We start from the raw sequence: 15,601 nt of genomic DNA, 5'->3' as shown, positions 1-15,601 counted from the left end.
TCCTTGTAGCTGTTAAATGGTGGCTGAAAAAAACCAGGTTAGTTAGCACATTCCTCAAGCTTTTTGCCTTTTAGGTTATCACTTCCCCAAGCTATAAAGTTCAGATAATTTGTGGAATGACATTGACTGCATAGTTTAAAGCCATATATTTAGGACAAAAAACCAGCTTATGATATTAAGTTTGTATTCTTGAAATTCTATATCATAATATTGTCATTCTTTTTTTGGCTTATCAGATTTTACCTATCATATTGAATCATGTAAATGCTTGAGCTTGAAGGGCAAGGCCCTTCTTGCTTATTGACTCGAACCACTGCTCTACGAGTAATGAGACATAGAATTATTATGTATTACTTTTCTTAATGGCTGCATTACTGTAGTCTGGGCTGATCTTATCACTGTATAGGTCATTTTCTATATCTGAACAAGTGCTTTCTGAGCTGTTTGAAATGCTAACCATTCTTGAGATTTTATATAGTTAAGAGTCGTCTGCTGCAAAAACCATTCATATTCCTATATTATGGTTTGTCAAACTTAAGTAATATACTCGTTTTACAAATTGATATTATAGACCTTCTAATATTTAGGGATCATACACGTCAAATAATGGGATAATTTTTGGTTCTTAATGTATAATTGGGAAGGAATCATAAGTTGTGTAGCTTACTGGTTTAGATTTGAGAAACTCCCACTTTGATTTACAGTATAATTATGGGATAAAGGAAACACATCTTTAGTTCTTACATCCAGTGATGCACGAGCAGCCTGAATGTCTGGGATAAGGGTTTGAAAACATTTATTTATAGACATTTACACCACCTACCTTATTCTTTCTTTATTAAATATAGAAGTGTTTTTGAATTTTCCCTTTTGCTTTTTGAATAATGCTCTATTACATTAATTTCCTCCTTGGATTATCTGTAAGATTATATATTGTTTAGCAAGATTTCTGTTTAGAGAAAAAGAAAATCGTTGAAACATTATTTGGTTAATTGTTTTATGAAAACTCTTATGTGAAAAGCAAGCGCTCAATTTTAAAAGAGAATTCTATAATAAATTTTTGAGACCACATATCCATTTTCAAAATTTTTGAAAACTGTATTTAAGGAACAGCACCAAAGACAGACTTGTTGGGTTTGATTAAGCCAACAAGTCAAGTGTAGCATGACCATTTATTTCTAGGTTTGTCTCAAGCTAATTAAACTTGATCTTGAATGCTCGTTTGATTTGATTAAGTCAAGACTAGTTAAATAGTCATATGCTCAAACTTGATTAAAGCCCTTAAATTATGATAGTTCAACTTCTGTTAACTCTTGATCAGTCTTCTTTGTGAAACACTGATTCAGACTTTTTAAGTGATATTATTTTCCCATTAAAGCTGTGTTTGTGTGTGTGAGAAAAAGAGAGAGATGTGTGTCTATCATTTCCTCTTTAATAAAACTGCACTGACAGAGAAAACATATCCAGAATAAAGGAGCAGCCGGGCAGAGCAAATATGCAGTATGCTCTACTGCTATGCAAGACAGAGAAATTTTATGGCGATAATGCCATTGCTGCAACCATATCTGCAATGTGAGTGTAGCCTCAACTACATATCTCAACACAAACTTTTTAATGCTTCTCTCATTCTCTCTCAATACATGTTGAAGTGACACTACAGAAGATATTGACCAGCTGAATAAAAATTGAAAATACATGTGTGTGTGTGTGTGTGTGTGTGTGTTTCAGTGTTTATTATGTATAAGCATTATGTTCCCTCAAGTTTAAGAATTCCCCATCAGGTTTAAGCATTCCCTTCCAAGTTCATGTAATGAAGACCATAATCCTCAAATATGATGATCAGGTGGTAATGTCAGCATTTAGATTATTGGCAATCTTTGGATCTGGATTCACTCTAGTATGATTTGCAGAGCTTGAGACTGAGGAATTTTTTTTTTTTTTTTGGTGTCAGCCCAAGGGTTGTTAATTTGGTGGGGATTCTCCTTGATTGTAGAATTATTCAAGTATATACAAATCATTACCTTCCCGATAAAAGTAAAATAAAAAATGTGTTTATACTTTATATATAAATACACACGCTGATCCTTGATTTTTTTTTTTTTCCTCTTGCATGATGTTGAGTTGATTTAGTTAGACCCTTATAAAACAAATTTTTTTGAAAACCTTCGAGTGAATAGGAACATCTTATGGCACTAAACCAACTTGGAATCATATGATTCATCTCTTACCATGTTAGGTCTTGTCTATTTAATTTTTAGCCTTCTTGCTCCATATCATAATTGGGCCAGATGATGATTGGCCTCCTGGCCCAAGTAATTCAGTCCAACCAAAAGTGAAACAAAAGAAAATTAAAAAATAATAATAATAATAAAAAAAAATTGTTTGAACATGAGTTTTGACTGTACTACCCACCACGAAGTGGCGCGCGGTCCAAGGCCATCTAGTACTTTAGTAGTAGTACTAGTAGCTTCTCACTTTATGGAGCATTATTATAATTAGTCATACGTTTTTACCGAACTCCACTTCCCATGCCACTCTTTCTCTCTCTCTCTCTCGTTGAAACCCTTAATTGTACCACAAACTGTTACAAATCTCACAGTTCATTTCTCAAAAGCTCTTGATCTCATCATCCATGGCAGAAGCAGCAGAGGAGACCATCATGGAAGAGAGAGACGAGCTCATGATTTCGCCAAAAGGAGGAGACCCAACTCTCAGAATTGCCCATTTTCTCAAACCCTCTGTCACCTCCATCGATGGACCATTCTTTAATCTTCCTTCACCGTCTCTCTCCTCTGTACCCGCCAATTTCGACCCAACAAAATCCCCACTGAGAGTGTCGTTCAATGGCTGGAGACAGCCATCAAAGAACTGGAAAACATGGGTAAGCCGCATGCATTCTTCACATCAATCCCTATGGGAAAACGTTGGAATTCACGACGCCATCATGAATTCAACCTACAAAATCTGGAAAATTGACAGCTTGGTCTTTGGGTTCGTAGAGAGATGGTGTTCTGATACCAACACATTTGTGTTTCCTTGGGCAGAAACAACCATCACTCTTGAAGATATAATCATTTTGGGAGGTTATTCCGCTCTGGGTGATTCCATATCAACCCCTCTTGAAACCACAGAATTGAATGAAATCAAAGAACAACTAGTTCGAGCAAGGTCAGAAATCAGCAGGAGCAAAGCTCACAAGGCCTCCCATGAAAGGTGGTTGTCTAAATTCATGGGCTGTGGAAGTGAGATCGAGCACGAAGCATTTCTTTCCTATTGGTTGTCAAGGTTTGTCTTCCCAACATCATTTAACTCTATAGCAACAAATGTTTTTCCCATTGCCAATCATTTAGCTAGAGGTACCAAAATTGCACTTGCACCGCCTGTTCTAGCAAGCCTTTACAGAGACTTGAGTTTGTTGAAAGCCACTATTGTTGCTTCAAACAAATTAGGAACTAGTATATGTGAAGAAGCTGCTTTAACACTTGCAGTTTGGGCCCCATTACAATTTGTTCAAATTTGGGCATGGGAAAGATTTACATCATTGCGGCCGACACCCTGTTCCATTGGACATGGTGGGCCAAGATTGGCTCGATGGGACAACGCGAAGAAAGTGAACATTGAGGATATGAGGTTGGCTATAGATTCTGCTGGAAGTAACTTTCTGTGGCGGCCTTATGCCAGAGCCAAGAAAGGAGAGTGGTTATTGGCTCAACCAGTGATGGATGAGGGATTAGAGTCACTTGCTTTATGCTTGAGGGTCTGCGAGTTAGTTGGACTAGGGTGTATAGAGCAGTACCTCCCACATCGAGTTGCAATGCAGTTTGGGTTGGATCAGGATCTTCCAGGTCTGGTTGCTCGTTCCAATTCAAGTCTTGAAATTGCTTGGAGTAATTATAAGAGGCCGATTAGAGATGAGAAATTATATATTTCACCACGACATTATAAGCCAGGTGTTACCACTAGATATTTTGAGTGGTGGAATGCAAAGTTTGGTGGGCAAGAAGCAACCAAGCATGTTTTTGAAAAGAGAAATTCAAATAGTTCCGAAAGAACTCCACAGAGTTGGAAGATAACTGATCCTGCTGTTCCTCCTGGTTTTCCTTCGAAATCCATTTCGGTTGAATCAAGTGACTCCAGCGCTGAGTATAGACAGCCATTATCGGAGTGGTTGAGAAATATGAAGAGTAGAGGTGGTCAGTCTTCAATCAGATCTCGATTGCAAAGTCCATCACCATCTTCGACTGCTGATAGTGGAACTATTCAAAAGATTGGGTCGGTCGTTAAACCTGCGGAAAATATTGTGGAAAGAGAACATGTGATGGAAGGATCAGCAGCAGTCACACATGATGCAATGGAAAGTAGAACCGAGTTGGTCACACATGATGCAATTATAAGTAGAACAGAGATGATTGCAGAAAGTGCAATTGTAAGTAGACCAGAGATGATCGCAGAAGGTGCAATTGTAAGTAGATCCGAGATGATCGCAGAAGATGCAGTTGTAACTAGAACAGAGATGATCGCAGAAGATGCAGTTGTAAGTAGACCAGAGATGATCGCAGAAGGTGCAATTGTAAGTAGAACAGAGATGATCACAGAAGATGCAATTGAAAGTAGAATGAGGACTCCTGTTAATAACATGGTAAGCATTAGCAGCAATCTAGCTACAACACCAGTTTATAATATGGTAAGCATCAACAACAATCTAGGAGAAAGAAATACTTATCATACACCCCAAATACCGAGACTGGAAATGGAAGCTAGAATTAGCAAGCTTGAAAAAGTGGTTACTCTGCTAAAAGCAGAAAAATTAGTCCACAGTTAAAAACTGTGAAAGTCCATCATAATGCAGTAGATATGTTACTCACAAGTTAGTTGTTTTTAGCGAAAATAGATACTCTAAGCGTAGATTCTATTGCTAGAATTGGCTTTTGTGATAACTGTTTTTTGTAATTCTAGTAATGCGCTTCTTTGAACTCAGAATTTCTTTTATTTTTCCTAGTTAACTTCGAACTTCTTTTGTTGCTCCAAATTGATGCTATGATGTTTGCCTTATTGTTTGCATACAAATTGATGCTATGATGTTTGTCATATTGTTTGCATTATATCTTTTATCATTTTCCATTATGTCTTATTATTATTCATAAATTTCTTCTTACACCATTAGATATGTATAGAAATAAAAATAGGTTGCAGTTATGTTCAAGAAAACTGCACTCAAATAGACAAAGATGGGCATTCATCACTAATGCAATAGATCATAATGAGCATAGAGCTAATAATGTTGTTATAAAAAAGAGGTGGCACTTATTTTCAACCGAAGATTGACAAATGAACCTTCTACATTTTACCCTGTTTTTCTAAAATTTAACTAGTCTACAAGATATGTTAGTACTGAGATCTGCAACTTCCATATTTCAAATAATCACCTAATGTTTCACCAGGAAGAGGAAGAATAAAAAGACAAACACTAAGATACAAAAACATGTAAACTAACCTTTAATGTTCAACCAACCAATAACCTTGAATCTTTACAACATCCTATCCACTGGACAGTATACTCCCGGAGAAATACTTGAAAACAATTGGAATAATTTGGGAATTTTTAGATAAAGAAATATCGGATTCTTTGAATAAAACGAAAATTCAAGTTTCAAACTCAACTTAAAAAAAACGAAAGAAAGAAAAGTAATTAACTCTAAAAGTTGTGAAGAGAAGGTCAGAAGTATTTTTAGCAGGAAAACATCTCCTAAACCAAAATATTGCTCTTATCAGATTTACTTGAGCTCGAATGACAAGGCCCTTCTTGCTTGTTGACTCAAACCGCTCTACGAGTAATGAGACAGGAATTATTATGTATTAATTTTCTTAATGGCTGCATTACTGTAGTCTGGTCTGATCTTATTACTGCATAGATAATTTTCTATATCTGAACAAGTGCTTTCTGAGTGTTTGAAATGCTAACCATTCTTGAGATTTTCTATATTTAGAGTCATCTGCTGCAAAAACCATTCATATTCTTGTATTATGGTTTATTAAACTTAAGTAATATACTCGTTTTACAAATTGCTAGTATAGACCTTGTAGTATTTGGGGATCATTCTCGTCAAATTATGGGATATTTTTTGGTTCTTAATGTATTAATTGGAAAGGAATCATAACTTATGTAGCTTACTGGTTTAGATTTGAGAAACTCCCACTTTGATTTGCAGTATAGTCTGGGATATGGGAAACACCTCTTTAGTTCTTACATCCAGTGATACACGAGCAGCATGAATGTCTGGGATAAGTGTTTGAAAACAGTAATTTAAGACATTTACACCACCTAATTTTTTTTTTTGATGAGTAAAATGTATTAAAAGGCGTTCAAAAGGGGAACGCTTCCCAAGCTATACAAAAAACTGAAACTATGATCTTAAGGAGGCCAAAAAGTCCACAATATCCTCAATGGAGGAAAAAACTCTCCCCCAACCCCAACAAAAAAGAGTACAAATAATAGAGAATTTCAACATCCCAATGGAGGACTCCTTCCCATCAAAAGGTCTTCTATTCCGCTCTTTCCAAATGCTCCACCAAACACAAAAGGGGGTTACCCTCCAGAAGACTCTCGCCTGAGCCCCCACCCATTGGCCCCTCCAAATATCCAGCAATTCCCGAGATGTCCGAGGCATAACCCAATGAATACCAAACAAATAAAAAATGAGACTCTAACAATCATGAGCCACAGGACAATGCAGCAACAGGTGATCCACTGACTCCCCATTCAACTTACAAAGATAACACTAATTAACAATAATATGTCTTCGCTTCCTCAAGTTATCTAAAGTCAAAATCTTGCTCCAAGCAACAGTCCACACGAAAAAGGCCATTCTAAGAGGCGCCTTAGACAACCACACCGTCTTCCACAGAAGGAAGAACCATGAAAACCAGAAAGGCATACAAAAAAAGACCGGACCTGGAACATCCCCTGAGAAGAGTGCACCCAAAACAGGGAGTCAACACCAGTGCCCTCCACCTCCTGTCTGTACAAGAGAGCCAACAAGCCAGTGACATCATCCAACTCCCAATCTTGAAAAGATCGCCGGAATCGCACATCCCAAGATAACCTCCCGCTATCAAGGTGATAGCAGTTAGCAACCATAGCATGTTTGTCAACAGCAATCTTGAACAGCCTGGGAAACAAAAGAGCCAGAGGCCTATCCGCACACCAGGGATCCTCCCAAAACCGGACTAACCTTCCATCCCGAACTTTGAATCTAACATGTTTGGAAAACTCGTCCCATCCTTTTCCAATGGCCCTCCATACCCCTACTCCACTAGCAGACCTGACTGGCCTAGCTGACCACCCCCCTCTCTCTTCCCCAAAGTGACAGGAAATAACCCTTCTCCATAATCTATGCCTTTCACTGCCGAATCTCCAAAGCCACTTACCGAGGAGAGCACTGTTAAAAGGGGCCAATTTCCTAATCCCAAGCCCGCCCAACTGAAAAGGCCTGCAAACCTGCTCCCATCTGACAAGATGATACTTAAACTCCTCTCCACGACCCCCCCAAAGGAAGTTTCGTTGTAACATCTCCAGACGGCCAACAACCGAGGCTGGAACCCGAAAGAGCGAAAGAAAATATGTTGGAAGGCTTGACAAGACGCTTTTCACTAACGTAACTTTACCACCCTTGGAGAGATATTGCTTTTTCCAACCAGCTAATCTTCTTTCGACCCTCTCAATCACTGGGTCCCAACTTCCCACCCTCTTGGCCGAGTCCCCCAGCGGCAAACCCAAATACGAGATAGGGAAACGTTGTGTCCCACACCCTAAAGCAGCGGCTAGAGTGTCCACCTCTTGAACCTCCCCCACAGGGACAAGCACACTCTTGCCCACGTTGACTTTCAAACCAGAGACAGCCTGAAAGCAAACTAAGACACATCTCAGATACCTCAACCGGGACACCTCTGCCTCACAAAAAACAACAGTGTCATCAGCAAAGAGCAAGTGAGAAATCTCCATTTGCTGAACGGAGTCGGGACCGATCTTGAAACCCCTGATAAAACCCAAATCCACCGCCCTTCTCACCAACCTACTAAGAGCCTCCATAACAATAATAAAAAGGAACGGGGAGAGAGGGTCCCCCTGCCTCAGACCCGCAGGGGACCCATTCACCAACACCGAAAACCTGACAGTGGAAACACATGAAACAATCCATTTCCTCCATCTCTCACCAAAGCCCAACAGGAAATTCCAGCAGACATGATCATAAGTTTTCTCGATATCCAGCTTACAAAGAACCCCAAGAGCCCCACTACACAATCGAGAATCCACATATTCATTGGCAATAAGAGCGGAATCCAGCATCTGTCTACCCTCAATGAAAGCATTCTGTGACTCAGAAATAACTCCATCCAAGACCTCCCTCAAACGGAATGCAAGGACTTTTGCGATGAGCTTGTAAATGCATCCAATCAAACTGATTGGTCGAAAATCCTTAATGTGAGAAGCACCACCCTTCTTAGGAATAAGAGCAATAAAAGATGCGTTCAGTGATTTCTCAAACCTCCCCGTGGAATGAAACTCATGAAAAGTGCCCATCACCTCGTACCGGACCACCTCCCAGCTCTCCAACAGAAATCTCATAGTAAAGCCGTCCGGGCCTGGAGACTTATCACCATTACAACTCTTAAGGGCCTTCAACACCTCTTCCTCCGAAAAAGGATTTTCCAACCCATCTCTTTCCAATGTAGAAATAGAATCAAAGTGAAGATCATCAAGACGTGGCCTCCATCGAAGAGGCTCAGAATAGAGCTTTTGGTAGAAAGAGACAATACCGCTACGCACCTCCTCCTCCGTAGTCAAAACCGCATCATCCACACATTCCCTCCCAATGTGATTATTCCTCCTATGAGCATTAGCGGTTCTATGAAAAAAATTGGTATTCCGGTCTCCCTCTTTGAGCCATAAGGCCCGAGATTTCTGACGCCACGAAATTTCCTCCAAAACTGCAATCTCCACACATTCTGCCTGACAAGCTGCTCTCCTACTGCGTTGGGATTCAGAAAGAACACCCTCCCCTTCCAGTCTATCGATCTCGGCAATATCAGCCAAAACCCTATTCTTTCTCCACTCCAAGCTCCCAAAAACCTCCTTATTCCACCTTTTAAGATTATTTTTCAGAATATGAAGCTTTCTTGCAAGAATAAAACTAGACGTGCCCACCACCAGGTTCTCCTCCCACCACGAACGCACAAGTCCCTGGAAGTTATCTGCACGAAGCCACATATTCCCTCTTGCTTTTTGAATAATGCTCTATTAGACTATTACATTAATTTCCTCCTTGGCTCCTTTCCTTGCCATTGTATTTTTTGAAATGTATTCTATTCTTTCCATATTCTTAATTATAGACAATCTTGTAGTGCTTTTACCTTCAAATGTTGCCTTTTTTCCTTCCCTCACGGAAGCGTCTCTTGGTCTTTCTTAAAGCTTCTTTCCTTTTTAAATATACTTTATTCACGATGCTCTGTTCAATTGTTCTGCCTAGTTTGCTTTAACAACATGAAGTCAGTTCTACTATTTCAAATTGAACAATAGTGCAGGAATGCAAGCACAAAGACGTATGCACACCTGGACATATATGAATCTTGTTACAGATGCTTTTCTCATTTTTTTATTGTGTTTCATGAATATTGATGTCTCTTTGAATTGTTGTTTTTCCATGAATTTTACTTGCATATATCCTATTTTATTTATATGAATCTTTGTTCTTTACAAATTTATCATTGAATCAAATCTCTAACTGTACTTGCATTGTTAATTTCCTTTCTTTTTTCTTTTTCATTTTTTAAGATAGTTTTAGTTATGCAGTTAAATTTTTTTATTATTTTTTATTTTTTCCCCTGAGAAATATGGAAATTTTCCATTAAAAAACAATAATGTACATAAGGAACAAATCCAATACAACATTAAAAGACTAAGACAGAACTAGACATCATTGAGTCCAGCCTAAGGAGATCAAATCTTGGAATTGCAGCCCAAAGATGTCCAGAATTTCCCAACAAATAGGTTTGGCTACCTCCTCCTGTGTCTAGTCTTCCCATCATGTAGTCTCGGATTTCTCTCATGCCAAATGTACCAAATAGCAGTGGAAAAGATTCTTCTAGCAATATTCTTAGCAGTAAGAGGACCTTGTAACTGCATAAACTGCTCCAGTAGATGGACTAGAAAGTTACACACAGGATTGTCCCAAGAAAAAAGATTAAAAAACCATCTACAAACACCTGCAGCAAATTGATAGGAGATGAAAATTTGGTCTCTAGGATCAGTCCATCAAGACAGTTGTGACAAACTGGTGCAAGGCAGAAACCTCTATTTCTCAAATTAGACAGTGTAGGGAGTCTGTCATGGAACATCAAACAAGTTACTGAAACCCTTGGTTTAGATCCATTCCAACAAAAATTCAACCATTCAAGTCTAGGCTTAGATCCTCTCCAGAGAGCCACAGCCTTCTAAAAAGTAAATTTCCCATTGTCCCATAAAACAGAATCCAAACCAGAGTGAATTGGGACTGAGAGAATGAAATTCTGAAGTTGCATCACTGTAAGAGTAGAAGGAGCTGGAAGAGACCATCTACCATTAACAATCAAACTGCTAAGAAAAGCATTTCTAGGAAGATTTAACTCCCTTCTGTTGACACCCATTTTGGTATTTGGGCTGTAAGGACATTGGGCTGGAGGTATGCAGTATTGGATTTGGATTAAGCAATGGATTTGGGTTGAGACCTGAATTGTTGTTGGGCTGAAAATATGATAACAGGATAAGCTTTGAATGTTGAGAGGAAGTTCGGTTTGGTATATGGGCTGATTGCAAGTGGGTTTGAAGGAAATGGTTATGCAGGTTCACATGGGGTATAACTAACATGCAAGGATATGTACTGAATTTAAAAATGGATAAGGATTGCAGTTTTAGTTTTTATCTTTTGGATTAGTGTAGCTAAGTATTTAGGTTATCAGTAATTTAGTTTGTTTTAGATTGATAGTTAGGAAGGTTATCGATGAATTTGATTTAAATTTAGTAGTTAATTATGTAATAGAGTTTGATGTATTTGAAATACTTGCATGTAGGAGTTTTCTATAAATAATGCTATAGGCATGCTTTGTAAGGGGCCAGCACCCTCAGAATCAATTTATTATTTTGTTTGCTTTCTCAAGCACTTTCCTCAAATAGCATCATTGCTATATCTATCTCTCTCCCTCTCTATTTCAGTCTCGTTCTATTTCTCTCCCTATAGCTCTTTCTCCATATCATTTTCTATTTCTATTTCTTCCCCTTTCTATTCTCTTGATACGTTACTATATATTATTCACTGATAAAGTCCTTTTAACTAAGGTATTATTGAACTCAAAAGAGGAATTTTATTGTTCCCTTTTTCCTCGTATCGCCTGAAAGTGAACTTGCTCAAAGGGACTAAAGTTGACAATTTATACTTGAACCACACAAGTGGTTCTGGCGTGCCCGCTCCATCTCAATTTAAGATCGGATCTTAGGAACCAATTTTAGTGTCAACATTTTTGGCAGGCCCGGTGGGACCCACTAGGTGAATAATTTATTTACAATGATGCCTCCCAAGAGGAACACAAAGAATACGAATTCAAATGAAGAAGAAGAAAAGGAAGTCCAGCCAACTGGTCAAGCCGGATCTCATACAGCAGGAGCTTCCTTCCCATCGAATGCTCCATTCATGCAAATACTTGAATCCATTCGGCAGGGAATGGAAAACCAGGAGGCCCGTTTGGGAGCTCGCATGGATGGGATGAAGCAAGAGGTTAATGCTCGCATGGATGGGATGAATCAAAAAATGGATGCAGTATCAAATCAACTGTCAGTGGTTCAAAGCCGATTTGATCAGGCCGAAGCCTTAAATGTGCATGAGTCATTGGTTCGGCAAATTTCTTCATCAAAAGTGATTATCCCTGAAGAACCAAGGACAACAATGATAGAAGCAATGCTGCAAAATCCAACTCTCGGAATGCCAATTAGCATGATGCCAGTTCAACCGTTAGGTATTACGATTGGCAATGTGCCGAATCCTACTCTTGGCGTGCCGATTGGTAACCCACCAATATTGTCAGATCCACCGGCAGTAACTATAGCACCAATGTATCAACCACCGGTGATTAATCAACATAATCAGAATGTGCAGCGTCCACCAATGCAGCCGATTCCAGTGGTGAGAGATCGGCAGGAGGTGGTTGAAAACCAAAACCAAGGTAGGGCTAATCTATTGGTACCTCCGGCTGCTGCTGGGGGGCAAGGCAATGCTAATCAACAACGAGAATGGGTTAATCCATTCGTTCCGTTACACCCAAATGATCCTCCGGGACAAAATGCAGGGATCGATAGGGCTCAAATTCTGGCTTTAATACAGGCTGAGGTAGCACAGGGACGCAGACGTGCTCGGCCAGTATACAGAAAGCCTTATCCCGATCATGTCGATGCCCATGAGTTGCCTAGAAATTATCGGTATCCTGATTTTTCCATGTATAGTGGTGAGGAAAATTTTTCTACGGTGCAGCACATTGCGAGGTTCACAGCACAATGTGGTGAAGCAGGCCCTAGTCCTTGGTTGAGGATGAGGTTATTTTCTAGCTCTCTCGCTGGGGCGGCATTTGAATGGTACAGCAATTTACCAGCCAACTCTATTCGGACATGGGACGAAATGGAGGAGGCTTTTCATACTCAATTCTACCGAACAGAGACAGAAGCTATGCTGGCAGATATATCCCGTTTAACTCAGTTGCTGAGCGAATCGGTTGAAACTTTTATTACTAGGTTCAGAAAGGCTAAACTCAAATGCCGAGTAAGTTTGCCAGAACCATAATACATTAAATTGGCATTGAATGGTCTAGACATTGAACATCGCAAGAGGTTTGATGGAGTTGAGTTTCAAGATCTCTTCAATTTAGCAGACAGGGCTTCTCAGTATGAGGAAATACTAAAAGAAGAGAAAGAAAGGAAGAATTCTTCTAAGGGTACTTGGTACAAGGACCCTAATTATGAGGTATTCTCAGCAGAAGTTGGAGATGAATTAGAAATTGACGTTGCAGAAGTCAATATCAAAAAGCCATACCTTTGTGAGGCATTGGTTAAACCTAAACCGACCACGGGGAGCAATGCATCATCATCATCAACATCGGCAGCAAAGAAAGGTCCTGTCGATACCGGGAAGAGTAATTCGTTCGACTTGTCAAAAATAGATCAAATCTTTGATCACTTGATGGCCGATAAGATGATATCTTTGCCGAAAGGGCATAAGATTCCATCGGCAAGTGACTTGAAAGGAAAAGAGTATTGTAAGTATCATAACTCTTGGAACCATGCTACTAATGATTGTACTGTTCTACGAGGTGTATTGCAGAAAGCTATCGATGAAGGTACTTCGAAGTTCCCAGAGAAAACTTCAGAGACCATGAAGGTGGATACCAATCCATTCCCCACAATCGCGTCTACTAATGTGATAAGCTTAGCCAAGTAAGAAAATCGGCAGGAGGCTGAAAGGGCATCGGGCGAGTTCCTTTCATCAAGTGTGACCCTTGAAAAGATGGCAGAGCTGCAGAAACAGTTGAGGGAGGCTCAGTTGGCCCTGATAGACCAGGGTTGTTGCCCAAATTGCAAGGGAAGGCAGAAGCCTAAAGAAGAAGAGACCATGAAGGTTCAACCAAAGAAGAAAGGAATTCTTGAGAGGCTTACATTCACAATTAAGCCTGGTGAACAACTTCGGCAAGATGATTCTAGCAGCAGTCATGTGAAGGCGGAGAAGCAGAATCGGCAAGGAAATATATTTAGCCGATTTCGTCCACAAAATTGGCATCCTAGTTTTAAAAGGCGGTCACCAGTTCAATCAGAAATTTGGGTACAAAGGGGAGCCGATTCATATAAAGTGCGGGATGTAAAACCCAAAACAATTTCAGTAGAGGACAAATGGACTCGAGTCAATCACCCAAAATTCCCTAAAGTTCAACAATATTAGAATGGACGCCTTACTCGATCTCAGAAACGCAGGGAACAAAGGAGAAGGGCTGAGGAAAAAAGGAAAACTGAAGAGGTAAGCAAAGAAGAGTTTGTTGAGGAAGTTAGTATGCCAGATAAAGACCAACCGGATGAGGAAGAGAAGCATCAGCCGACATGGCCCAGACGTAAAAATGAGTTCAGAATTCAATTTGGCAATTTCCCAGATGAAATGTCATGTAATATGGCATTTGTTTTACCAGCATTGTTCCAGGCCCCATCGTCATCAACTGCAAGTACAGAAAATAAGAAGGAAACAGAATATGGATGTAAAGAAGAAAGAAGAAATCAGCCGATTCAAAATTTATCAATCCTTTCCTCAGAATCGATAGAGAAGGTTGTCTTTGAGAAACCTTTGTTAGCAATGACTCAACAACTCAGGCTTTTGTATGTTAAGGTATGGGTAGAAGGTCAACCTATTAACCGAGTTTTGGTAGACAATGGCTCGGTTTTAAATGTTATTCCGGCTAATACTTTGAAGAAACTCGGTAAGAGTATGGAAGATGTTATTCCTACTGATGTAGCACTTTGCGGGTTTAATGGAGGATCTACTAGCACAAAAGGAATTCTTCCCTTGGAGGTTGAAATTGGAGGAAGAACATCTTTTGCGGCATTTTTTATTATCGAGTCCACGGCTTCCTATAATTTGTTATTAAGCCATGACTAGATTCATCCAAATATGTGTATTCCATCATCTTTACACCAGATGTTGATCTTTTGGGATGAAGATAAGGTGAAGATAGTAAATGCCGATGACAAGCCATTCGTGGCAAAAGTGTACTCGGCAGATGCTATTTTGTATGACGAAGAATGTGTTCCTATTCAATTTGCGGGAACAGGAGCTGATGGAAGACCTACATCAGCAACCATGGGAAGAAGTCTTGCCGATCGTGAAATTGGCGAGTTGCAGCAGGAGAATTCTCGGCGAAGGTAGAGCTCCCTCGGCTTACTATAATTGAAGAAGTTGTTGATAGAAGCGAAACTTGAAAGAGAAGCTGCTCGGCAGCAGGCCTTTAGGGCCGCTTGCATTAGGTTACAAGCATACATAGCCGAAAAACGGCTAGAAAAAGAAGCAACAATAGAGCCAGGACCATCGGTTAATTTTGCAGAAGCTGATCACATCGATAATAAAAAGTTGGATGCTATTTAGTTGGAAGACTTGGAATTGGCACCATCTAAGCTTGATGATCTTAAAGCAGAAACTCTGGATCCATTAAAGGAGGTGAATTTAGGCACTGATGCAGAGCCTAGACCAACTTATATCAGTGCACTGTTAGAACCAGAGTTGCAAGCCAAGGTTATCGGCATGTTTTGCTTGGAATTATGAGGAAATGCCGGGTTTATCCAGAGATCTGGTAGAACATCGGCTGCCCATTAAAGATGGCTACAAGCCATATAAACAGCCACCTCGTTGAATGTCTCAAGAGGTGGTAGACAAAGTCAAGGTGGAGATCAAACGATTATTGGATGCTGGTTTCATTCGAACTACAAGGTATGTTGAATGGTTATCAAATGTAGTTCCTGTTATCAAGAAGAATGGAAAATTACGTA

The 15,601-nt window shown here is 39.7% G+C and overlaps 1 protein-coding gene across 1 annotated transcript in view; it reads left to right on the top strand.

The window, feature by feature from the left end:
• Positions 1 to 2,200: 2,200 nt before the first annotated feature.
• Positions 2,201 to 15,601, top strand: part of LOC132300814 (uncharacterized) — a 30,667-nt gene continuing 17,266 nt past the window's right edge. The window contains exon 1 of the mRNA XM_059798057.1: positions 2,201 to 4,639. Coding sequence (XP_059654040.1) covers positions 2,633 to 4,639 — 2,007 coding nt within the window. The 5' untranslated portion in view covers positions 2,201 to 2,632. The remainder of the gene's footprint in view (positions 4,640 to 15,601) is intronic.

This window comes from Cornus florida, unplaced genomic scaffold (assembly GCF_030987335.1).
Source record: "Cornus florida cultivar Cherokee Brave unplaced genomic scaffold, ASM3098733v1 CherokeeBrave_3.0.0_Hap2_Chr03, whole genome shotgun sequence".
NCBI classification, from domain to species: domain Eukaryota; kingdom Viridiplantae; phylum Streptophyta; class Magnoliopsida; order Cornales; family Cornaceae; genus Cornus; species Cornus florida.
The sequence above is the reverse complement of the archived record's forward strand: the minus strand, read 5'-3'. Positions and strand labels throughout refer to the sequence as shown.